Source organism: Doryrhamphus excisus, linkage group LG15 (genome assembly GCF_037039965.1).
Source record: "Doryrhamphus excisus strain RoL-2023G ecotype Guam linkage group LG15, RoL_Dexc_Guam_v1.1, whole genome shotgun sequence".
Lineage (NCBI taxonomy): Eukaryota > Metazoa > Chordata > Actinopteri > Syngnathiformes > Syngnathidae > Doryrhamphus > Doryrhamphus excisus.
The window spans coordinates 12,668,610-12,695,904 of NC_136371.1; the positions used below are offsets into that span (position 1 = coordinate 12,668,610).

Genomic DNA, 27,295 nt, shown 5'->3' on the forward strand with positions numbered 1-27,295 from the left:
TGTTATGTAATATTGATGTCCATGTGTGCATTTTCTTACTAATGGCCATAATCCCCTTTAAGGACCATGAGCTGAGTTCGATGTAAAACTACTCACCCTTGCTTTTGATGACACCATGAGCTTTGCGTGAAAACGTGGTTTCAGGCTCAGGGGAACGTAAACCCTGGGAAACAAGACTAAATAAAACTAAAATACATTTAAAAATACTCTCCCTTGCTTTGGATTGTGTAAACATGTAGCCTTACCCTGCTAGCCAGTGTTTCATGCTGGAAGGAACCTACGTTACAAATGTGAAGTTAAACATTGGGAAACATGGATAAATAAAACTAAAATAATTAAAAAACAAATCTCCCTTGCTGCAGCTTTGCGTGAACATGCTGCGTTACCCTGCTAGACAGTGTTAGAAGCTGGAAGGAACCTATAGTACAAATTAGAAGTTAAACATTGGGAAACATGATAAATAAAACTAAAATAAATAATAAAAAACTCCCTTGCTGCAGCTTTGTGTGAACATGTCACGTTACCCTGCTAGACAGTGTTAGAAGCTGGAAGGAACCTGTGGTACAAATTAGAAGTTAAACATTGGGAAACATGATAAATAAAACTAAAATAAATTAAAACTCTTAAAAAAAATAAAAAATCTCTCTTAATTTGTGCGTTACCTTTCTACCCAGCGGTATAAGCTGATCGGAACATAAACAGAAGTTAACCAGTGGAAAAGACAACTAAGTAAAACTAAAATGAACAAAAAATAATTGCTTTGGCTTTGTGTAGTGTTACCATGCTAACTAGCATACAACCTGGGAGGAACATGCACTTTGTGAGTTGACCACTGAAAAACGCAACAAAATAAAACAAAAATAAAGTAAATAGTCACCTCTGCTTGGATAACTTTGTGAAGTTTGGGTTACCTTGCCACACAATACAGTAGCTACGAGCTCAGGGGGACGTAAACAGGCCGAAAAGGTTGTAGAACTCAGCCATATCAAACTAAAAGTAAGCAGGGGACTTAATCTTTTCTTAACGTATCATTTAAATCCAAATCATTTGAATTTACAAAAATGTGCGATCACATGAGAGACAAAAAGAGCTGCACAACCGGTCGGGACTGGCTCTCATTGATCGCCTGTCAGCTTTTATCTGGAGGGTTAGCACCTGGGATCAGTTTGGCCGCGACGGTTGACAAGGATCAGCAAATCGATGGTGCAGTTGCTTGGAGATGGGGTGGTGTCGCTGACAGCCTCACTCGGTATCGACACCTGGACAAATTAGGACAAATTCCCCCGTCGATACGCTCATCCATTGTTATTGATGATGCCATTGGGCTTGTCATTAGAAGAAACATTTTTTTATGTTGCTATCCTTTCGTCAACACGTCTTTATATAACTTGGTGGTGCTTAGCATATACTTCAATCACCCCTTACAATGAAGTAGAAATATGTGTGCATGTTGGACTGGGAGAGGCATACTAGATACTAACCAAGCTAACCAGTGTGAAACACCACTAAATAAAACCAAAATAAAGTAAAACTACAGCAGTCTTACCCTGTGAGGTATCATTTTAAACCGGGGGTGTCCAAACTTTTTTCCAGTGAGGGCCACATACTGAAAAATGAAAGGGCCACTTTGATATTTTGTAATAAGCTAAAACATTTGAGTATATAAAAAAATAACTGGATCTCAGCTTGGTGACAGTGTTTATTTTTTTTTGGGGGGGGGGGCATTTTTTTTCAAATATTACTTTTTTCTGGAATATTTCAACTCTATGCTAATTAAATGATGTAATTTTTCCTCAAAATATTAAGAGATTATTCTCAGAAAATTGTGACTTTTCCCATAATATGTTGACATTTTTCAACAAAGTACAACTTTGTTTTGGTTCACATACTATTCAGAATTAAAAAAAAAGATGTATTTTTGTCTTTAATATTTAACATTTTAACATATTTTTCCTCATATTATGAATTTATTTTCATAAAATAGTTTTTTCCCTTTTATAACTTTATAATCTTTAGAGTCTTCTTTTATAGACTTTATAGTTCAAAAATTACAGTTGTTTTCTCCCCATTTTTGCTATTGTTGTTTTTTAAATTTTCCAACTATTTCAACATTCTTCTTCATATTTTCACTTTATTATCATAACTTTAGAATTTTTTTCAAAACCAATTTTTTTTCCAAAGTAAATTATTTGTTTTAATATTTAAATTTTATGGTACTTCAATGACAGTATTTTTCACCATAACATTGCAACATTATTCTCATAAAATCCTGACTTATTTTACAAATTTTGTCTTAATATCGTTTTTGTTATTGTTGATTTTTCCCCCTTTTTTTTGTTAAATTAGATATTTAGAAAGTGCTGCATCAAAAACAGTGGCGGGCTGCAAATGGCCCAACTCGTCCTTACCAGGTGGACACGGTGGTGGGGCCGCATGTTGGGCAAGCGTGTTCCCCCGATGCCAACCTATCAAGGCCGTGACGCTACATTTGCATGGGTAGGCATTGTTAATTGACACAAGGCAAAGATTAGTGCTAATCAGGTTTCTTACGCCCGATGCTAACCTCATTAGAGGCGAACACCCAGGTCAAGCTGTTAATTGATAGCAACCTGAGCACCCACTTTCTTCCTTCATTGGCCATCCTCGGCTTTCACTGTCCTTGCGAAACTCGCAGAGGTCAGCACAGTGAACGGCTGACACAGGCGGTAAAGGTGTTGTGGATTATATGTTAGCAAGAGTTTAAGTGTTAACAATACTGTACATGTTAGCAAGACTAAGAAAGTTAGCAAAGGTTTCTTACTGCAAGAGCTAGCAAGACTTTGTGTATTAGCAAGACTGTGAAAGTTAGCAAGACTGTTAGAGTTAGCATGAGTTTGCGTATTAACGCTGCACGATTTAGCCAGACTTTGCAGTAAGACGACGAGAGTTAGCACAACTCTGTGTATTAGCATGACTGTACATGATACCAAAACTTTTTAAAATGGCAAGACTGCGAGAGTTAGCACGACTTTGCGTGTTAGCAAGACTGTACATGATACCAAAACTTTTTAAAATGGCAAGACTGCAAGAGTTAGCACGACTTTGTGTATTAGCAAGACTGTAGTATATTGGTAAGACTCCCCCTGTTAGCAAGACTTTGTATGTAAGCAAGTTAGCAAGACTGTGGTGTGAGTGACATGTCAGTGTAATACCGTATACTGTACATGTCTGCGTGTATTGTATGTGTTTATCATACAGGGTATGATGTTGGTGTTTAGTAGCCGTCAGATAGTGTAGTATGTATGTATGAATAGTATGTATGTATGTATAGTATGTAGTAGCTAGTTGTAGTTGGTTTGTGTAGTATGGCGTTGTTGTGCATGGTTGTAGTGCAGGGAGTTGCCTTTCAGGGCAGCATGCATGTAGTCGGTGTGTAGTTTACGACATAGCTGTACTGTAGTGAGTCATGTAGTGGAGTTGTTGTGTGAGGTGCGGCGTGTGGGCGTGTCGTCTAGCTTGGTGATGGCCCGGGCATGTGTGTGTGTGTGGTTATTCGACAACCAGTGCTGACCCCCAGGCACTATGTACCCCCACCCCCTCCCACACACACTACACTGTCCTATACTGTGTGACATAATAAGAGATAATGAGGAAAAGGATACCTGATGCTCAGACGCTGTGACACCCTTGTCTGCGTGTGTGTGTGTGTGTCTGTGACACACATATTTGGTTGCCTGGTTACACAAAGGCCAGTGTGTCTATTGTGAGGAGACAAAACACAAATATAACATCATATTGATTTTTTTAATAGTCAGAGCAGCGGTGGGGGAGGGGGGTCACTGTATGTCAACACACTGTGGGGTCATCCTGGTCAACATTCATGTTTGTCTATTCAGTAGTTTTTTAATAGCGGTTTTCATTTTCTGGAAAAAATATGATACCGACATCTATCGATGTCATATGTTAATATCAACCCGATATTATCTGTAATAATATCTTGTAATCACATAAAATTCATATAAAACAAAAATGCATTATTTCCTGGTTATCATTTGATTTGTGTTTTGTAGCATTTATTGTGTGTGCATGTGTGTCTGTGTGTGTGCGTTCCGTCCTGTCAGTATCGCCATCGTCCCCACCGAGCCGCCCACTCCTCGCTGGCCCCTCGCCACGTGAAGAATGTGTGTGACATTGATGGTGAGACTAATGGTGGCGTTTCAGCGCGCCTAATTTTGGGCTTTAATTGCCATCATTATTTGCATGCCTAATTAGAGCCCAGATTGTCTGACAGACACGGGGGGCGGGGGGTGAGGTGGCGGGCGTGCATGTCAGTGAGTCTTTTACATCAGAGCTGACATGCATGGTCATGTGACTCTGGGCACACTGTAGATGTGTAACATTTTGAGGAGTTACTGTGTATCCAGTATAGCATTGGTGTGTGTGTGTGTGTGTGTGTGTGTGTGTGTGTGTGTGAATATGATCTCCATGTTTGCTCCCAGCCAGCAGTCGCCTTCTTGACAGGCTGCAGCGCTTTGGTCTCCGCATTGGATCAACATGTATATGTATGATTATTCCCTCTGCTTCCTCTTCTTCTTCTTTTTTCTTTTTTTCTCGTCTCCCCTCCTGTCAACACGGCGTCCAGGGGAGGACTCAATCCCACAATGCCGTTCTTCTCCCCTGTGGCTCACTTTGGCAAAGCTGTCAGCGTTGAGCTCCGCTGATGGATGTTGTGTCTTAGACTGTGTGTGTGTGTGGTGTTGGGTTTTTTTTGGAAGGGGGATTTGAAATGTTAAAACTCATTAGAGACACTAAGTCAATAATGATTTGGAGAGCATGAGAAAGCTAACCAGCCCTGTAGTCCTTAATGTTTGTGCTTTAGTGGAATTTCATGTCAGAGGCATGGGAATTTTGTTACAATCAATCTGTGCCATCTAAGGGACGTTCCTTGAGGTCCATCTATCACCGCCGCAGAAAAGGTGGCGACTGGGTGTGATAAAATTGACACGAATGGACCGTGCTTGACAAACGCAGAGCGGAAAATACCTGCTGTGCGCTGACAAAGGATGGATGGATGGACAGATATGGAGATGCGGTACTGCAGCAGGAATATGACAAAGAGGTCAGATAAGACAGCCTGTAGAAATACGACTTCTTGACTGGTAAATCAGATCCGTGCAGGCTCCTGGCGAGGCTGGGATGCTAGGATTTGGTATTAGCAAGAAAAAAGCTGTGTGAGACCTTTTGTGACCTTGACCACTAGACCCCTAGACCCCAAACGGAGCTGGTGTGAGCCTACAACAGGGATTTCAGTCTTGCTAATGCTTCCAGCGGCCGCTACGGAGCCGCGACGGTTTCAGTGTAAGTCTGGGTCTTTTTTTCTTGGAAAAATGCTATTTTTTCTTACCAAATTCTGAACTTTTCAGACTTTTTTCATGTAACATTTTGTCCTTAAGTTTAAAAAAAAATGTATTGTTTTCTTGCAAAAATCAAAATCTTTTTAGTAAAAGTAATACATACTCATACTTTTTTGTACTATTGAAACTTTTTTCAACCTTTTTGTGTGCAATTCAGACTTTTTCCTGACAAAAATGTCTGCCATTTTTTTCAAGAATTTTTTTTTTTTCTCATGCAACATTTCGTCCTGTTCTTATTGAACTCGTGCTTTTGGCTTGCAAACTTCAGACTTTTTTCTTATAAAATTCAGACTTCCGTCTTTGTCCCACAATACAAACGTATTCCCATAATATCATCTCGTAACATTGAAAAAACTTTTGTCTGACTTGTTTGTTTTTTTAAAATGGCAATACTTTTTCCTAAAAACTTTGTCCCGTAGAAGTATAATTTTACCATGTTAATACTATTTTTTATTATCTTTTTTGTAATTTTGAGCTTTTTTCTCATTTGGTCTTTTTCTTGTACCATTGCCAGAGTTATTCATTTTCCATGTAAAATGACTTCTATTTTCTCATATTACTACATAATAACACATAATAATACATGATTTCATTGTAATCACATGCGCGGCTACAGATATGTGTAACAACGCGAGTTTGAAGAGTGAGAATGCTGATTTTATTTGGAGTCAAGTTCCCTATTGGTTGAGCTGTAGAATGCCAGCAAAGGGTTTTTTTTTGTTCCTGCAGAAACAAATAATGTACTGTTAATTTGGCAGAAAGTGAGATTCACACACAAAATCTAGTTTGGGCTCATTATGTTGTTTCTCTTCTTCGTCTGCCAAACAAAGCTCCTTTCGACTCTCAGCCCGAGATTAGTGGCAGTTTCTTTTTTTTCTCCCCGCTTCTTCTTGTCAGCTCCCAGAGAGCTCCTTAACGGGAGAATCCAATCATCTCCATCCATTACTAGAACCGCGTTTATCATAGCACCATCTCAATGCTGGTAAATTAGCCTTAATGTGCTTTAGCGTCCGAGGAGGTCTCACTCTCGCTCACGCTCTGCAAACCAGACAGGAAATGACTACAGAAACATGATGCGGGAGATTTGTTTGAATTTAAAAGCACATTTCCCCATCGAAAATTACAGAAATAATCCAAAAAGGGCAAAGTAGCAGCAAAATGATATGTATGTGCTTTATGTATGCGACTCAGGTGCGCCAACACAGTCAGATGTGTGCCATATGAAAGCTCCACGCACATGAATATATTTCCTTTTTGGATCAATACACACCTTTGCAGACACAAGTGTAGCAGGGAGGTCTCTATGTCCCAAACACCACACACACACACACACGCTGGTGTGTCCTGGCCCCCCTAATTAACTCCTCACATGCCAGGCCTAAGGAAACACCTCATTAGCCACCGCATTGACAGCAGGGGGGGGGGGCTCCATTGAGAGATGCTGACAGACAGTCGAGAAATTCATCAAAATTCAGGTGGAGTTAACCCTCGCCTTTCCCCAGCAGGAGGGGGAAAGAGTCACCCCAACGCCCAAATACGGAAAGTGGTCTCCATATTTGCTTGCATTCATATCACAACCTTCATCCTGTTCAATATGGCCGCTTCAGTGAGCCTATTTTTTGGGTAGGAACACGGGGGGTCTGCACAGTACACAAAGGCACAGTGTGAGTACAACCTGACCGCCACCCCATTCAGAAAAAAGGGTTGATGGCATAAATCATTGATACACTCCTCACTGTATCAACCACTTGGACTCCACGCTGGTGGATCCCTGCACTCGGCAGCTTGTGTCCTTCCTCCTGTCCCGTGCCTCATCGTCATTTCAACTAAGCAGTCGCTCAACTCGCCACTTATTATGTTACACAACACTACAAGACTTGACATAATCTGCAAAGCCATGTTTTCACACACTAGCACATGCACGTCATACATCCCGTCTGATGAATAATAATAATAATACTAATAATAATCATTCACGCTCCCCCTGCCGGTTCATAATAACAGGAACGATAACTGCCAACTTCTACGATAATAGCAAACTAAAAGACATAATAATAATAATTCACAAAATCAAATCGCACTCAAGGACATACACATCATACTTCCCATATAATTCATGAAATCGCTCCTCCTGCTTGTTCATAATCATATGAACAATAACTACCACCTTCTTCAATCATAACGAACAGAAAGCTGGGGTATCCGATGTTCCCACTCTTTTTTTGTTGTTTTGTCTTATGTAAGATTCTGTGATTATATGTGTGGAAAAATCACTTATTGAATTGGTAACTGCTATGGCGTGGAGAAGGGGTAGGATTTAATTTTCAGACATGTGTAGTAATGAGGTGTTATGTATGTATATGTACAGTGCATCCGGAAAGTATTCACAGCGCTTCACTTTTTCCACATTTTGTCATATTACAGCCTCATTCCAAATTGTATTAATTTAATCTCTTACCTCAAAATTCTACACAAAATACTCCATTATGACAATGTGAAAAAGTTTTTTTTTTTACTTTTTTTGAATTAAATTAAAAATAGAAAACTAAGAAATCACATTTACATAAGTATTCACAGCCTTTGCCATGAAGCTCAAAATTGAGCTCAGGTGCATCTTTTTTCCACTGATCATCCTTGAGATCTTTCTACAGCTTAATTGGAGTCCACCTGCAGTAAATTCAGTTGATTGGACATGATTTGGAAATATAATAACTGTCTATATAAGGTCCCACAGTTGACTGTGCATGTCAGAGCACAAACACCAAGCATGAAGTCAAAAGAACTGTCTGTAGACCTGCGAGACAGGATTGTCTTGAGGCACAAATCTGGGGAAGGATACAGAAACATTTCTGCTGCTTTGAAGGTCCCAATGAGCACAGTGGCCTCCATTATTGGTAAATGGAAGACGTTTGGAACCACCAGGACTCTTCCTAGAGCTGGCCGGCCTTCTAAACTGAGCGATCGGGGAAGAAGGGCCTTAGTCAGGGAGGTGACCAAGGCCCCGATGGTCACTCTGTCAGAGCTCCAGCGTTCCTCTGTGGAGAGAGGAGAGCCTTCCAGAAGGACAACCATCTCTGCAGCAATCCACCAATCAGGCCTGTATGGTAGAGTGGCCAGACGAAAGCCACTCCTTAGTAAAAGGAACATGGCAGCCCGTCTGGAATTTGCCAAAAAGCACCTGAATGACTCTCAGACCATGAGAAACAAAATTCTCTGGTCTGATGAGACAAAGATTGAACTCTTTGGTGTGAATGCCAGGCGCCATGTTTGGAGGAAACCAGGCACTGCTCATCACCAGGCCAATAGCATCCCTACAGTGAAGCATGGTGGTGGCAGCATCATGCTGTGGGGATGTTTTTCAGCAGCAGGAACTGGCAGACTAGTCAGGATAGAAGGAAAAATGAATGCAGCAATATATAGAGATATCCTGGATGAAAACCTGCTCCAGAGCGCTCTTGACCTCAGTAGACTGGTCATGTACCTTGACCATATAGACAGTAGACATTAGCACACAGCCAAGATCTCAAAAGATTGGCTTCAGAACCACTCTGTGAATGTCCTGGAGTGGCCCAGCCAGAGTCCAGACTTGAATCCGATCGAACATCTCTGGAGAGATCTGAAAATGGCTGTGCACAGACGTCTCCCATCCAACCTGATGGAGCTTGAGACTTATTGCAAAGAAGAATGGGCAAAACTGCCTAAAGATAGGTGTGCTAAACTTGTGGGATCATATTCAAAAAGACTTGAGGCTGTAATTGCTGCCAAAGGTGGATCAACAAAGTATTAAGCAAAGGCTGTGAATACTTATGTAAATGTGATTTTTTTGTTTTCTATTTTTAATAAATTCAAAACATGTCAAAAAAACCTTTTTTCACATTGTCATAATGGAGTATTTTGTGTAGAATTTTGAGGTAAGAGATTAATTTAATACAGTTTGGAATGAGGCTGTAACATGACAAAATGTAGAAAAAGTGAAGTGCTGTGAATACTTTCCGGATGCACTGTATATGTATATGTATATATATAAATAGATATTGTAAGTGTATTGTATTGTAAGTGTATATGTTAACATAGTGTGCATGTCTGAAATAAATTAAGAAGAAGAAAGAAGAACGAATAATACACAAAATCAAATCACAAACAAGGACATACACATCATACTTCCCGTATAATTGACGCGATCGCTCCCCCTGCTTGTTGATAATCATAGGAGCGATAACTACCACCTTCTACAATTATAAAGAACAGAAAGACTCAAAATAATAAGCTCAGTCAGAGCCCACATTTTGCTTGCTCGTGCACAAGCACATCATACATGTTTTTATAATTCACGCAATCGATCCTCTGCCGTTTGATGGTGATATGAATGATATCAACATATTTCATTCATTTAGTTATCTGCAAAGAACTCAAAATAAACTGCAAAGTCAAAACCCACAGTGAACTCACCCATTCATGGTGTACATGGTCTGTGATTAATGTGATCGCTCCTCTCGCCGTTTGATGATGACATTATTTCAAAGTGTCAAAAAATGAAAATCACTCATTCATGAGCAGATACAAACACAGCAGGAATTACCAGAATGACTCAAAATGATCTACACCGTCAACGTCCACGGTGCGCTCATTCTCATGCACGAGCACTTTGGCATAGTAGTGCACATGCCATATTAGTGATGCAATTGCTCCTCCATCAGATATGATCGTTGACAGTAGAGAGAAACAGAAAACTGAAAATAATCCACCAAATCAAAGCCAGTTTCAATGAGGCAGATGTGTCTCATTAATCTGCAGAACTCTCGGCACGTCCTCCATCCCCGAAACGTGTTTGTGCTTGTCTCACACGGAAGTGAATGTATTTAATAATGTCTCACAAGTGAATTTTGGACAAAAGAAAGAAGATTTTGGCTCGTCGGGGACCTCCTGCTGTTTAATCCTGTCATGTGAGACGCGGCTCACTCGCATCAGCTCCAATTCGTCAGTGTGCAAGACAGGAAGTTGGGATCTGACGCCTTTGGGAAAGAAGGAATAAGTTGGTGGTTAGTTTGGACGGAAAACCACCAGGAACTAAATGTCTTGTTTTTTGTGTTGCTGCAGTCTGAGTGCTTTCAGTCGCCTCACATCCTGAAGCTGAGGCCAAATGCAATGAAGAAAATTCACGTCTTAGCCTTACAACAATAAGGGCCGAGGCAGCTGGCACTCGCAATGGCCCTTTAAATCGGCGTCCCTTTTTCCCAACCAAATCATTTTGGAATGTGCCTGCTTTATTGTGTTTGGCCTCCCTCGTTGAACCTTGAACGTGTCTCCTCCACTGCAAAAGGAGCCGGCCATAACCCTTCATCAGACGCTCAAACATGCTAGCTGGTCCATTTCTCACCACAGGGAACCGAACCATCATCCATCTTGAGTTCATTCCTGTTATGCAAGGTGGTTTTTATCACTGAAAACTAGCAGGAACAGCAGTCCATCACGTGGAGTATACTATAAGTCCACGTTGAGCAAGCAGGTTTTTTTTCTTTATTTTTTAGTTTTACGGTGGACGTCAATGTGTGTGCTTGTGTGTGAGCAAGCATACAGTTTGTTTTGTGGCTTATGCGGCGTTCTTTCGTTCCATCATTCTTGTTATGCAAGGTGGTGGTTATCATGAATAACTGGCAGGAGGAGCGATTGCATTGGCGATGCAAGAAGTCTACATTGTGTGTCAGCGCACGTGCAAGAATACGGTTTGTTTTGTGGATTACGCGGAAATGTTTTCCTCATTCTTGTAATACAAGGTGCCTGTTATCATGAATAACTGGCAGGAGGAGCGATCCCGTGGATTAGCGCAATTGTTTGTGTTATTTTGCAGGCGGCACGGCGGCCAAGTGGTTAGCGTGCAGACCTCACAGCTAGGAGACCAGGGTTCAATTCCACCCTCGGCCATCTCTGTGTGGGGTTTGCATGTTCTCCCCGTGCATGCGTGGGTTTTCTCCGGGTACTCCGGTTTCCTCCCACATTCCAAAAACATGCTAGGTTAATTGGCCACTCCAAATTGTCCATAGGTATGAATGTGAGTGTGAATGGTTGTTTGTCTATATGTGCCCTGTGATTGGCTGGCCACCAGTCCAGGGTGTACCCCTCCTCTCGTCCAAAGACAGCTGGGATAGGCTCCAGCACCCCCGCGACCCTCGTGAGGAAAAGCGGTAGAAAATGAATGAATGCTATTTTGCAGTTGTCGTTAACAACTAGCAGGAGGAGCGATCGCAGTGATGATGCAACAGGACTATGTCGGGTAGGTCAGTGCGTGTGCTCGTGCACGAACAGCCATAGCAGAGACTTTCCTGTCTGTGGAGTGAGTGGTTCGCCAGCATGTTTTCTTGGCTAGCAGAAGGATGCGTGGGCGTAAAGAGATTCGGTTCTTGTCCTGGGAAGTCCCAGCGGGATTACTGGTGCAGATTAAAGCAGAAAATGCTGTCTGCAGGGGTATTTTGGGGGGCACGGTAGATATCTTTCATTCTTCCATTGGGCCTTGAGTGCTTTGCTGCTGTCCCTGCTAGAACGGTATTGCTCCGGAGATCGATGGTATTCATTCCAGCGACGTGGTGGCGCTCATTAAAAATGTAGAGAGTGCGTGCATGTCTTTATAAGGGAGGCAAAAGTAGTGGCCAGATGTTTGGCCGTTGGGGTTCTGAAGGTTGCCGTACGTGACGGGTTGTCCCCGGGGTCAGAGCTGGCCCGGTTGCCGTGGCAACAGCCTGCAGAATAGCTTCCTGGGCATTAACTGGTGACAGTGGGATTATTCTTCCTTTTTGGTCCTCTCAGCACACCGCAGAGAGCACAAGTCCACCCGAACCCAACACCGAGCATTAGTCCATTTCCAACGGTCCCCGTCTTTCTCCGTCTCTTTCTTCTCCTCCCGCTCGGCCATCCGTCACGGACGTTAGCCGGGTTTCTGGCTGCGGCATGGAGGAGCTGAAATGGAGCCATTCGTCTTGTGGCTCAAAGGCACAGAAACAAAGAAAGCACGTACGTTGCGGAACAACACAGCGGAAACACCTTGGTACAGCCACACTGCTGCCTTCCTTACAAGCTAGCCACGCAATGTCAACGTCCACTGGGGGAATCAGACAGTCCTTGCATTGTGTTTGTGTGATAAATGTTCGTATTATCATATTACAGCAATTACAGCAATTTGCACAACATCACTTCCTGCTTTGAAAGAGCCTTTAAATTGTCACATTTGCTGACAAATGTAAAATAAAATACTTTATAGCATGTATTGGGAGGTGGGGTTATTTTTAAAAGTCACTGCAATATTATACACAAAATAATTACTACATTTGTTTTTCATCCTATGCAAAAAAATCATTTTATTTAAAAAATGGCTTTTTATTTTCCAATATATCCTTTTATATTAAATATTTAGAGACGGGCTTACATGATTTATTAAAATCATAAAATTTGGAGATTTTGTTTTTTCACATCCAAATGAAAATCAGAACTGCATAACTGATTTTTTGAAATACATGCTTTTTTTCACCCTATGGAATGGTTTTGGTGAATTTTTCTTAATTACAAAATTTGGAGATCTAATACATTCATTTTAAGTCTTTTCCACATAGAAATTAGAAATAAAACACATTTATTAGTACGTATTCCATGATATCAATAACATCAACAATATTGATATACAATATTGAATAACAAATGAATGAGTTAAAAATGTAGTTACAAATACAAAAACAACATAGAGAATCAAGCTTTACACTCAAAAGCAACAACTGTAATTTTCAAAATGTTTATGAATTAAAAAAAGTGCAGATGCATGCTTTTGGGTAGATAGTATCTTTATTAACATGGAGAAATATAGAACAAATCCAGATGTGGGGTGAATGGCTGCATGAAGGAAACGCTAACGTTGTCTTCCGGCTGACGCTGTCAACTCCAGCCACCTTATTACAAGTCAATGGAACACCCATAAGGATTGACATTTTTTGAAAAAGACGGCAATAGACTGCAGCTTTTATTGACAGATGCTAAGCCGCGTGTCGGCCTTGGCTTTAATAATGGACGCCCATTGGGGCTGAGCTGTTGTTTTAACCCTTCGGCTGCCCCTCAATTGCACGCAGACCGCCTCCCTGCTTGAATAACACCCCCGCTAAGATGGAATTATATTAGCATTCATTAAACGGGAGCGCAGGGTCTCTCTCGCTGGCTCTACGGGTCGGCGGAGGTGACCGCCGCCGCTGTTCGTCTTCCCTGAAAACAAAGCGAGTGTGTTTTATGATCACACACACACACTCACAGCGACGGAGAAGAGGCTTCATTGTGCAGTGCTGCTGTGCTGAGTGACTGCAGCGTGTGCTGGGTAACAGCTGCTGGAAGCCCCCCTTCCCACCCCACACGGTACATAATCACACAGCAGTTAGCACAGATCTCATTGGTCAGCAGTCATGGTTGTTTTCCTTCTCTTCGTTGTGTCGTTTCTCGCACAACTAAAGGGCTAGCGACAGGAATTCTGTCAGTGATGCCAGTGGGCAAAATGGAATGCATTACCTGGCTGCCACCATCAGAGGCGCTTTATAAACATGAAACATGGAATAGTTGTGGTAGCAGCGATAGTAGTAGTAGTAGTAGTAGGAGCTGTCATGGTAATGGATGGATGGATGGATGGATGGATGGATGGATGGATGGATGGATGGATGGATGGATGGATGGATAGATAGATAGATAGGGGGTGGCGGTGGGAGTTGTGTTAGCAGTGATATTAGTAGTAGTAGTAGGAGTTGTCATGGTAATGGATGGATGAATGGATGGATGGATTAGTAGTATTAGCAGTAGTACTTCTTATTAGTAGTAGTAATAGTAGCTGTCATGGTAATACAGTTGGTGATAGTATCAGAGTGGGAAGCGGTGGGAGTTGTGGTAGCAGTGATATTAGTAGTAGTAATAGTAGCTGTCATGGTAGTACTGTTGGTGGTAGTATCAGAGTGGGGAGCGGTGGGAGTTGTGGTAGCAGTGATATTAGTAGTTGTACTACTAGTAGTAGCTGCCATGGTAATACTGTTGGCGGTAGTATTAGAGGTGGTGGCGGTGGGAGTTGTGGTAGCAGTGATATTAGTAGTAGTAGCATTATTACAGTCATATTAGTGATACTGGGAGTGGTAGTGGTAGTATTAGTAGTAGTATTAGTGGTCTTATCAGATGTGGCAGTGGGAGTTCTGGTGGTGATATTAGTAGTAGTAGTGGTAGTATGAGTAGTATTGGTAATAGTGGGAGTGCTGGCAGTAGTGGTATTAAAAGTAGGGGTTATAGTAGTAGCAGTGTGTCAGTAGAGTAATGGTAGTAGTATTAAGGGTGCGAGTAGTGGTGGCCGTGGTGGTATTGGTTGTGGTATTTTTTGCTGTAAGTACCAACTACGTCAATCTCTTGGCTTTAAGGAGCCAGGTCAGGCGGGTTGCAGTTGGCCGGCGGGCGGCCATGTTTGTTTGCCACCAGTGTCAGGCTGTGTGGTTGATGCCACGGTGTGTGTGCCTCATTACAGCGTGCCACCTGTTTGTCCCCGAGCGAGTCCTCCTTGACGTGACGGGGGGTTAATCTAACAGGAGCGTCCGTGCACAGTGTCGGGATTGTCCCGCAGAGTCAATGGCCCCCTTTGTCCCCACCCCCACCCCGGCTTCCCTCCTGGGCTTGTCACTCTGCTGCTGCAGGGGTTGAGACAGGTGGAGTGTTATTGAGACAAAGAGCTGATATGATGCAGTCTGGAGGACGCTTCTTCACTGCAGCTGTCACACACTCGGAATATGATAGCATTGAGAATGGGGCAGCGCAGTGGATGAGCGGTAAGCATTGTTGCATCAGAGCCAGGAGCATCTGGGTTTGAATCTACTGGCCTTGCTATTACACAGCAGCCTAGCTTAACGAGGAACACTCCTATGGGATGTTCCATCCAGTTAGCTTCATTGAAAACTCAAGTGTTTACTGAAACGCGTATGTTAGCTTCATTGATGGCGCAAAATTGCCTTCATTGTCTACTAAATGAACATGTTTTGCTCAGCGACAAATTTATTCATTCATTTTCTACCGCTTACCCTCACAAGGGTCGCGGGGGTGCTGGAGCCTATCCCAGCTGTCTTCTGGCGAGATGCGGGGTACACCCTGGACTGGTGGCCAGCCAATCACAGGGCACATATAGACAAGCAACCATTCCCACCCACATTCATACCTATGGACAATCTGGAGTGGCCAATTAAGGAAGGAATTAAGGAGGAAACCGGAGTACCCAGAGAAATCCCACGCATGCACGAGGAGAACATGCAAACGCCACACAGAGATGGACGAGTGTGGGATTGAACCAAGGTCTCCTAGCTGTGAGGTCTATGCGCTAACCACTCGACCGCCGTGCAGCCCCAGCGACAAATTAAAGGTGTTAAATGTTTACAGAAAGATGTTAGGTTATTGAAAGGCTGCAGTGTTTTTCATAAGTCTGAAAACACTCACGTTTGGTTCGTCCAAGGCTCAAAATTGTCATCAGTGTTATGTTCAGCGCCAAATAAATAGTGTTTTAGTGACATTATTTAAAGACTTTCATCATTCTGAAAGCACATACAGTACATTTGGTTCATCAAAAACTCGAAATTGTCTTCAATGCCTAAATGAATAAATAAATAAATTGTATAAAGAATTGACAAAAAGATGTGTTTAGTGGTGTAAGTCAATACTTACATTTGTGTCATCAAAGACTATGTTCAGCGACAAATAAATAGTGTTAGACATTTATGAAAAGATGCATCAGGTTATTTAAAGACTTCTGAAAGCACATACAGTACATTTGGTTCATCAAATACTCAAAATTGTCTTCAGTGTTTACAATTCAAGGATGTTATGTTCAGCGACAAATAAATAGTATTCCAAGTAGATGTTAGGGTAGTAAAAGATTGTTATCTACTCCGAGTAATCAGGTCACGTAGCCAGCCACCATTCATTTCTGCAGGGAGTGGTGGTCGTAGAGCAAAGGAAAAAACCTTCCAAATGTTATTTTGAGCAGTTCATTGGATCCCTCTGCCGAATGCAGAGAGCACCTCATTAGCTATTGATCGTGGCTGCGCTCTGTCAGAGCTGAGAAGTTGTCATTAGCCAGCCAGCACGTAAAAGACGCGAGCGAGACGCTAATATGACGCTGAAAAATCACCTTTTCCATCATCTGTCTCTTGTTTCTTAATTGGTGGCGCTGGAATACACTCAGTATAGTAAAGACACCTTTACTGTGGTACTAGCACATAAGAAAAACTACATTTGACCTCTAATTGTGGACAATAAATTGTCACAATATAAGTACCATTTGGCGTGGATAACCCCCTTTTTCATGAATGAAAATACAGTTATTATTATTATGAACAATAGCTGTCCAGGGTGATGTTTTGTTTGTTTCTTTCGGCTTTTTCCTGATGTCGGTGTGCAATGCTGTGCCATAAAATAAAAGTGATGTCAAATAAAATGAAATAATACAAATAAAATACAATGCAATATATTTCCCTTTGGGGATTAAGGTGCAATTTGAAATAAATAATACATTCAAAAATAAATACAAATATAATACATTAGCAGTAGTAGTGTTCATACTCTTTTTATTAATAGTAATGTATTCATCTATTTATTTATTTATTGGATGTCATGATAATGAATCATGCCATGTATAATAATGCATATATTTTAATAATCAATAATTTAAATATCTAATTAGCTCTATAATATTTTTATTTAAATGCTATAATCCAAATAGGACAAAATAATAATAATAATAATAATAATCACTTTATTTGTATGTGTATTTTCACATACATTGTTTAATTAATTAATTTGTTTATTTCTTTTATTTTTTCACTTACCTCCGACATCCAAACTGTAATGTTATTATTATTTTAATGTGACTAGTGCTTTTATCTGCGTTGTAATTTGACCATATTGGAAAGTGTATGATGAAAGGAATTAGTATGACAGCTGCTTCCTAACACTAAAGGACTCCTAAAAGTTGGGAGATGTTTTCCTTGTGTGTGCTCGGTGCTCTGCCGGACGTACCTTGGCGCGGACAGATGCTGCACAGAACACAAAAGCCAAGCGATGGCATGGAGGAGGCTTTCTGCGGCCAACGGATCCCAGCTGCTCGCTGCAGGTTGTCTGGACGGCCATCAAGGCCACAGTTGCTGCACAGTTGACACGACGGTACAAGCTTGCCGCCAAAGCGTTCGCATCATTGACTTGAATGGAGTAGATCAGAAGTGGGTGACATCGTGTGACGATGTCGTTTAATGGCTGTTGGCGCCGTCGTGTTGATAACTGTGGCTGCAGACAATGTGAAGGAGAATGTATGTCTATTTTTCCTGTTTGAGACAAGACTGAACTGCTTCCCCCTATGCTAAATCAAAAATGGTTTGATTGTCTTAGGTCAACCTCTGTGAACCAGGAAGTAGCCTCCAAGCTAACAAAGTAGCCTGTAGTATTGTTTGGCCAGGTTAAATCATCATCTGTGAACCAGGAAGTAGACCGCTAGCTAACAACCGCATAAACAAGCACAAATAAAGTTCTCCAAGGTCAATTTTTGTGTTATTTTTGGCATCTCACATGAATCACAGTCTCCCTCTTCTCCAAATCAAAAGTGGTACGACCCCACTGACTTAAGTTATCCTCTGTGAAGCAGGAAGTAGCCTGCTAACCACCTTTTTTTCCAATAATTAATTTTTTGAATCAATGGAACTGTTGCCCTTTTCCAAAATCCAAAATGGTTAAGTCCTACCCTCTTACATCATCCTCGGTGAACCTGGAAGTAGAATGCAAGCTAACAAGCTATTTTTATTATTTAAGACTTAAAGTCTCCCCCCTTCCTCCGAATAAAATGGTACAGTCCGATTATCTTTATCAACTTGTGTGAACCAGGAAGTAGCCAGCGAGCTAACAAATTGACAAAATAACATAAATAAAGCATCGTTTTTTTCAACTTTTGTTTGTATTTTTGCTGGTACGGTCAACTTCTTCTCACGTTAGACAACATTTATCCGAAAAATGTATTTTGTTTTCCAATATGAATAATAGTGGTAATTCTACCTCCTTCTCAGAATCAAAAAGTGGTGCAGTCCTGTCAGTGAACCAGGAAGTGAAGACAAGCTATTAGCATTATCCAAGGCATGTTATTATTTACTGCATCTAACGGCATAAAGGTGCTCCTTCTCCCTACGATTGGTCGAGTTTGTGGTTTGTTTTGTTCTGTTTAGCTTTAATGGTGACTCTTGTTTTGACTTCCAGGTGACCCGGGTTCCCATCGAGTCATGTGAGCAGTACGGGACGTGCGGCGAGTGCCTGAGCTCCGGGGACCCGCACTGCGGCTGGTGTGTGCTGCACAACGTGTAAGTACACACATATACACACTGTTTTAATCTCCGACCAATTTAAGTGTGAGTAGAGGAGGAAATGAGAGCACTTGTTCATCCCCTGTATGTCCTGTGTAATCAATACGCAATTAAACATAGGAGTCCACAGCGACCCCTGCTGGCTGGCCGGGGTCACTGCAGAAACAAAGAGAAGGACATGAATGCAGTCATTCATACTAAATGGGCCGCAGCTTGATGGAACGGCAGATAGAAGGGAAACATTCCCCACGTCTTTGTTTCTGGAGCACACTCATCAGTCTGAGCCACCAAGTCTTGAATTCCCCACTTACACCCCCCCCCCCCAAATAGGAGGAGGGGGGAAAAAGCCCCTTTTTTTAAAAAGGTAAAGGCTTTGAATATTTGTCGGGCAGGGCTGCAATCATCATTATGGTGACGGTGGCCCCTGCAAAGTGCACTTAAAGTAATTTGCATCACTCCAAAAGCTGGGACAGGACAAATAATTGCCTAGTGACAAGGTAATTCGGCATGCAGAGGTGGCAAGATGGAGGTATGAGGGGGTGGGGTGGGGTTGTATTCGTTACTGTCTGTGCGCCTTCACACGGGGATAATTTAGCTGCACATTAGCTTCCGTGTTTGCTTGTTAATCGTATGCTTTTGTGTAGGTGTGAGACAACGTGGACGTTTTACAGCCTGGAAAGAGATAATAACTCCTTTTGGACTCATGGTAACACTTTGGTGAATAAACGCAAAAGGACCAAAGATAGGGGAAGAAGTAAACTAAATAAAATGACCCTCACTATGGCTGATAACGGCATGTGTGGGTCTTTGCAGACAAGGCATCTGTAAAGTTAATGTTATCAGGACAAAATGCGAAGAAAGATAGGCATGGAGGCAACCATACAATATAAAATACTGTAAACACTGATAATGATTGGGAGTGCATGAGAAAGTGGAAGGGAACACATATAGTCAAAACCCTCCTGCGCCTCCGTACATCAAAGGACAACATTTAGCCTGCCGATCCAACTGGAAATCACGTCACCAAGGGAAGTGGTTGAGACTGACAGTGGACACCAACACAATGAGGTCCTCCCCATGGGATCGTTTGGGATTATTAAATACACGTTCCATCGCCAATATATCCTTGTCCACAAATGAGCTCTTCACCAACAGGAACTTGGACGCACTCTTCCTCACAGAGACGTGCCAGAGAGATGGGGAGTTCATTCCTTTCAATGAATTGTGCCCTCCCGGCTGCTCAGCTGTGGGGGGGGGCTTGTTGCTGTGTGCCAGGACAGGTACACATGTAGATTATCACATTAGACATTTTGGACTTTTGGCCAATCTTGATATAAAACACAAATACACATTTCTTTCTCGTTTCTGTGTGTTCTAAAGAGTTAGCATGAGGGAGCTAACACTTATTTCCACCCTAAAGCCCTTGTTTTCCGGTTATACATACAGTACATGCGATGACTATGCAGTAACAGGTACATTCATGATCACATGAGATACCTACAGTATTTTGCCGTATTTGGATCATTTTAAACATGACCAGAACTTTTTTCCTGGCCCTTTGACAGGAAGTAACGCTACTTCTGTCAACATCAGCAGCATCGTGTCTGTTTGCAGCTACTAAGCATGGTAGACTTTGTGAGAGACGCCGCCAACGACTACTTTTGGACAAATGAGGATACCTTTTCTTTTTGAATTTACTGAATGTACAAAAGATGAGCTACGAGTTTAGAAGCTGAGCCATGAAAAAAATGTTTATCTAAGATGTACAATGCTTTACAGCCTTGTCGCTATCATGGAATAGTGTTAAGAAGACATTATGTAAACAAGACATGACATACTCTGTCCTGTGGCAACTTTGACGTCGTTCTCCTTGTCTTTTTTTCCTGTGTACTGGAAGAATAGCATCCTTTTTCAAAATGCCTTTTTACTGTACTTTCAAAGCAAATGCTTCCTTTAAAGATGTTCCTTCCTAGCAGTCGACAGTGAAAACATCACTGCAAAGAACAGAACTTGAGGGGGGCCTTCCATCTGTCTCTTGTTCTCTGCACTTGCTTTGTCCATTTTTGTCTTAAACCTTCATCTTTTGGAAAAGAAAACAAACTTCCAGTGTCACTCGGATACGCTTAGCATCCAGCAGCAACACAACATTTTGGCATGACTAATATTTTGATGAAAAATATACAATGTACATTATATAAAGTCCTCTTTAGGTTTGGAGGGTACAAAAGAGGGTCCCTACGTCAAACAGCGTGTCCCTAGAGCGAGTCAATGAGCCAATCACGGTCATCGTCAAGCAGCTGCACACTTCACGGAGCTCGGTCCTTCATGCCCCACTCTGGAGATGCTGGAGACGACGCTTCTTGCCAGCCGTGCTGCCACCCACAGCTGTGATCACCCCCTCCCCACACACACACACACTTGTACCACCCCCGCGCTGTGGATTCTCCTAAATTATCTGAGTACGCCTCATCGTATCACAGCGAGCATCTAAGCTACGCTCATGTCATCTTCCCATCCTTAGACGTTCTCTTCCTTCTCGAATCATCTCCTCATGCAGAGCGGCTTGCTTCCTTGCACATAAACATTCTGGCTTTGATCAAGCACCCCTCCCTAGGCTAACAGCTGCCAACCACCGCAGTCCTTTTCGTCCTGTTTCTCGCTTAATGTTGACTGGTGCCTCATTGAACGGCATCTTTGCTACCGAGGTAGCTAAGTGTGTTCTCTCCTTTGCTACGTTCATGTCAGCTCCTTTAATTAGCGGCAGCTGCACTACTTGTTGAGAAGGACGGGAGGAGAATGAGAGTGGTTGATGACTCTTCGGCCCGCCGGCCTTTTGATTGCATCTCAAAGGGACCTCGTCGGCGTCGCCGTCTTCTGCTTGAGCGTTCGTCAGTCACACAAAAAAACATCCCTCCTAAGCACCATCTTGTGGTTAGATTAGCCGCACGCTCAGGCCCTCCCCCAAAAAGAGGCTTTTCCATGTGGGAATGCACCGTGTTTGAATGCTTGGGTCATCCTGTGGACCGGTCGAGGACTGGCAAGTTGGTCGGTCTTGGCTGTACACTGTTGCACACTCTTTGTCTGGTCAGTCTGGGCAGACAATCTATGGTCATGGGGAGGAAGTTATTCCCAAGAGATAAATACATGTTATTTGGGGACCAAAGAGCCAAATCAAAGTACCACAATCAACGTATTTGTCTTGGTGAGCAAGGCGGGGCCGCTCGTCAACACTCGCCGGTGCTCCTGGCTAATGAGGGAGGCAAGGCGGCCAGTGTCTGACTACACAGAGATAATGGCCTCGTCCCGAAACCATGGCAACAGCAGCCGTCCTGCCTCTGCCCGCCCACCCCCGCCGCTCACCCACCCTCCGTTCTCGTCGCACTTTGAGTTCCATTTTATTAAAAAACAATCATAATTCACTGCAGGGAAAATCAATGCTGAGCTATTTGTCAGTTAATGACTTTTACTTTTGGGTCGTTTTTTTTTTTCACTGTGCTCATAATAAGCAGCAGCAGCCATAAGTGTTGCATTCACAAGCAACACCTTGTATGGAAAGACATGGACAATGTCAGGTTGGGGATGTCAGGGCCAATAATATGGAACAGATATAGATACGGTACGGAGATAGTATCATAGATACATGAAGATAGTAACAGATACGGTATGGCGATAGTAACATAGATACATGAAGATAGTAACAGATGCAGTACGTAGATAGTAACATAGTCGATACATGAAGATAGTAACAGATACAGTACGTAGGTAGTAACATAATAGATACATGAAGATAGTATCAGATACAATACGTAAATAGTAACATAGATACATGAAGATAGTAACAGATGCAGTACGTAGATAGTAACATAGTAGATACATGAAGATAGTAACAGATACAGTACGTAGGTAGTAACATAATAGATACATGAAGATAGTAACAGATGCAGTACGTAGATAGTAACATAGTAGATACATGAAGATAGTAACAGATGCAGTACGTAGATAGTAACATAGTCGATACATGAAGATAGTAACAGATACAGTACGTAGGTAGTAACATAATAGATACATGAAGATAGTATCAGATACAATACGTAAATAGTAACAGATACATGAAGATAGTAACAGATGCAGTACGTAGATAGTAACATAATAGATACATGAAGATAGTAACAGATACAATACGTAAATAGTAACATAGATACATGAAGATAGTAACAGATACAGTACGTAGATAGTAACATAGATACATGAAGATAGTAACAGATACAGTACGTAGATAGTAACATAGTAGATACATGAAGATAGTAACAGATACAGTACGTAGATAATAACGTAGTAGATACATGAAGATAATAACAGATACAGTACTTAGTAACATAGATACATGAAGATAGTAACAGATACAGTACGTAGATAGTAACATAGATACATGAAGATAGTAACAGATACGGTACGGAGATAGTAACATAGATGCATGAAGATAGTAACAGAATGATACAGTATATAATGATGAAAGTAGTACTAAAGATACATGAAGATAGTAACAAAGATACGTCATGGTATTGTCAGATATGTCCAGATAGATAGTTGGAAATGTAAGAAGATAGTAAAAAGAAGCTACAGTACATGAAGGTAGTAAGAATGGTACATTGATAGTAACAATACATGTCCTTATAGTACATGAAAATGACTAGAAATGAATGAATGAGGAAACAAGAAGATCTTTCCCCGGGGGGGCTTCCCACTACGACACGACTACACTAACTCTGCACTTTGCTGCTCCTCAAACACCCCAGGGAGCATCTAAGTGTACGGTGTGTGTGTCTTCTCATGCACTGGATGCTGCTTGAAGTTCTGACAACATAATTGCGCTGAAAGGCGTTGGATGGAGATGTAGCTCGGAGTCAGCAGGAGAGTGTGTGCTTGAGCAGCATGATACAGCCTGACTGACACCGCACGCAGCTTGTAGTCGCGGCCCATCAGCCAGTGCACCTTGGATGGAGGCTGACCCGTCGGAGTCCAATTAGAGCTGCTGCGACCAGACACCCAGCCAACCAACAAGGCACTCAGACACTCTGCTGGCGGGCTGGCTGGGAATGAGGAGGGAAGACACATTTAATAGGGAAGAGGAGGCGGCAAAGAGGAGTTTTAATGAGCGACATGGCGGATGGTCGCCGCGTCGTGGGGGCGTTGACGTCGCCGTCAACCGGGAACGGTGTGTCGCCTGCACTCACTGTGTGGCAAAATAACAACAGTGTACACGGATGAGGAGTTCACACAGAGCTGCAGAAAGGAGTACCATGTGCATGCCAGGCCAGTAGGGGGTGATGTCACTTTGTCAAGAAACATGACACACATCAACACTCTCAAAATAACAGGTGGCCTGTTCCCCTATAGAAGAACACAATGATCAAACTTACTGATGTCTGACTGCTCTCTCTGCCATCTGAATTATGTTATAGTCCAGAGCAGTGCCTCGTCCAATCAGCAGCAGACCTGTTATCATGGTTCCCAATAGGTAGATATCTTCCATGTTCTCAATGGACAGACTAGTCAGGCCCATGACCCTCCACTTCCTTGAACTGACCGTCACATGACCAGCAGTGGATGTTCCCTCAGTGCAGACAGGTTCCCCTGAACCCGAGCTTTTCGATTTTGTCAATGGCGTGGCGATACCAGTCAGTCGATTCCATGATTGCCATTTGGCAGCAATGCGGAGGGAGGAGGCTCTTGGAAGTATAAGACCGGACGGAAGGAGACGTGAGAAGCAAAGCAGGGAAGATAAAGGAGAGGAGATCAGAAATATGAGATACATTCTATACATCTTGCAATGGAGAGGATCTTTGAATTGAAAAATGATGATAAACTCAACTAATCCTGGTCAAATGTCTTGTGTCTTATGTGAAACTTGGTGCTTTTGAAACTTTTATTTGTTTATTTTTTTACTTTATTTTTATTTATTTATTTTTTTTTTCTTTTTTTTCCTCCCCCATTCCAAAAACATGCTAGGTTAATTGGCCACTCCAAATTGTCCATATGTATGAATGGTTGTTTGTCTACATGTATGTGCCCTGTGATTGGCTGGCCACCAGTCCAGGGTGTACCCCACCTCTACACCTCCCCAAGACCGCTGGGATAGGCTCCAGCACCCCTGCGACCCTCGTGAGGATAAGCGGTCGAAAATGAATGAATGAAAAAGTCTCACACAATTAGCCTAACTCGGTAGCAAAACCTGATTTTCTCCCCAAAGTTGTGGGTGTAGCCGACTTAGATCAATGACATATTCATGAGTACTCATAAGTAAAGCATGATAATACATCGGGATCGCAGTATATAAAAAAATGTGCTTCTTATTGGAGTCAAATGGCATCAAATTGGTCCCGGGGGTACAAGGGGTGGGCAGATTTCCTACTCTGTACACCTTGCAGTAGAAGTGGAGTGTGAATATTCCTGAGTACTCATAAGTAAAGCATGATAATATGTCTGGATTGCATTCTATCAAAAATATGCTCTTCTTATGGGAGCCAAACAGTACCAAGTCGGTGCCAATATATCGTAGTGTAGTGTAGTGAAGCCTGTGTGTTCTTTTAATACACCAATGGGTGTATCCAGTAGGCAGGCGGTTCAGAGGCGGTATCATTTTCCTGCATGATGTCATGAAAAGTCCCAATTTCAAGCCCTTCCCCCAAAAGCGGAGCAAACTACTGAAGGAGTTGTCACGTTTGGTGCTCTCGAGATACATGACTCTTAGAACATTGTTCAAAATGGCTGTCTTCTCTCCAGATGCTCCCAGAGGAACCGCTGCGAGCGCGCCAACGAGGCGTACCGCTTCGCCGCCTCCCTGGACCAGTGTGTGAAGGCCACCGTGCACCCGGATAGCATCGCTGTGTCCGAGCCCAGCGTGCCGGTAAGTTTGCACACCCGAGTAATGACAAATGAAAAGGCATCAATGAAAAGTCTCATCTACATATCGTCCGCCCACGTGGAAGCGCACACACCACAATAACTCTGGTCTTGATTGTGTGTGATGCATAAACATGAGACAGGAAGGCTTCATAAGAGCATTGTGTTGGCGTTTCAGCGCCCATACGCTTGCTCACTAGCCTGCGTGGTACTTAGAAGTCAATATGGTTGCCAAGATGTTTGTGTGGGAGGATGAGTGGGTGTTAAAAGTTGCCCAAGTGCAGCGGAGGACAGCAAACTTTGGGGCCAACATGTGTGAGCCTACGCTGAAGCTCCGTGGATACATTGTAGAAAATACAAAAGACAGCGCCTTTGAATTCATTCACTTTGGGGTCTTCTTGAAATAATGCATTTTGGTGGCACGGTTGGCATGGTTGGTATTGTTATCCGTAGACATTTATAGCATTTATAACCCGTGTTCTGGGGATGCTGGCTAAGTCTGGGCATCCTTGTTTGGGCGGCTGCCCCCGTGACCCGACCTCGCGTAAGCAGTAGAAGATGTTGATGGATGGATGATGGTTGATAGATGGATGGATGGATGGATGATGGTTGATAGATGGATGGATGGATGGATGGATGGATGAATTGATGGATGGATGGATTGATGGACAGATGGATGGATGATAAATGGATTGATGGATGAATGGATAGATGGATGGATGAATCGATGGATAGATGGATGGATAAATGGATGGATGAATTGATGGATAGATGGATGGATAAATGGATGGATGGATGGATAAATGGATGGATGAATTGATGGATGGATAAATGGATGGATGGATGAATCGATGGATGGATGGCTGGATGGATAGATGAATGAATGGATGGATGGATGATAAATGGATGGATGGATGGGTGAATGAATGGATGGATGGATGGATGGATGATAAATGGATGGATGGATGGATGGATGAATGAATTTTTCACGAAAAAAAGCCTTCTTAGGAAAACCATAAATAACTCCATATGGAGTAACAACCAAATTTCTGAGCAAAAACCTACCTGAAAGGTAAAGAAAAGTCCCCGGCACCCCAGAGGGTTAAGCTTGAGAGAGAACAATGCACCTGTCTCTTGTCCCAGTATTGTTCTGTGAGTCATATCTAGGTGTTGCCCAACTCTGATTGTGCTATGTGAGTGTGTGTCGAAAAGGCCTTCGATGAGAAGCTGTTAAGCCTGAAACTAGTTGGCTTATATACGTGAATTGAAGCGCACGTGTCATTTGAATAGCCAGGATGTTTATTTCACATACATTAGTAAGACAGGTGAGCCTTACCTCGCCTCTTAGGGAGTAATGCTCTTGTTTATTTGTGTTTATTTGTGCTTCTTGCCCACTGTACATGTTTCTTTGGTCAATACTGCCCTCGATGTGTCTTTTCCACAAGCCCACACTTGTTAAATTCCACGGGGCCGGTTGGCTATCTCCATGACAACGCCGCCTCCTCCTACCTCGGAGCAATAAAACACAGAGGAAACAATCCAATCACCTTTATTACACCTCACGCCAATTAAGCCGCCTGCTTCTGAAAAGCTCTCGCAACAAGGACGAAGCAAAAA

General features: G+C 42.5%; 1 protein-coding gene across 6 annotated transcripts in view; it reads left to right on the plus strand.

Moving 5' to 3' along the window:
- Positions 1 to 27,295, plus strand: part of LOC131104841 (plexin-A2-like) — a 183,470-nt gene that overhangs the window by 81,923 nt on the left and 74,252 nt on the right. For 5 of the 6 annotated variants that reach the window (XM_058052404.2, XM_058052407.2, XM_058052408.2 and 2 more), the window contains exons 5-6: positions 18,672 to 18,772; positions 25,559 to 25,682. In XM_058052404.2, the coding sequence (XP_057908387.2) occupies positions 18,672 to 18,772; positions 25,559 to 25,682 (225 nt within the window). Of the gene's footprint in view, positions 1 to 18,671; positions 18,773 to 20,340; positions 21,489 to 25,558; positions 25,683 to 27,295 lie in introns of those variants that run through there. The other variant, XM_058052411.2, reaches the window with a different exon arrangement.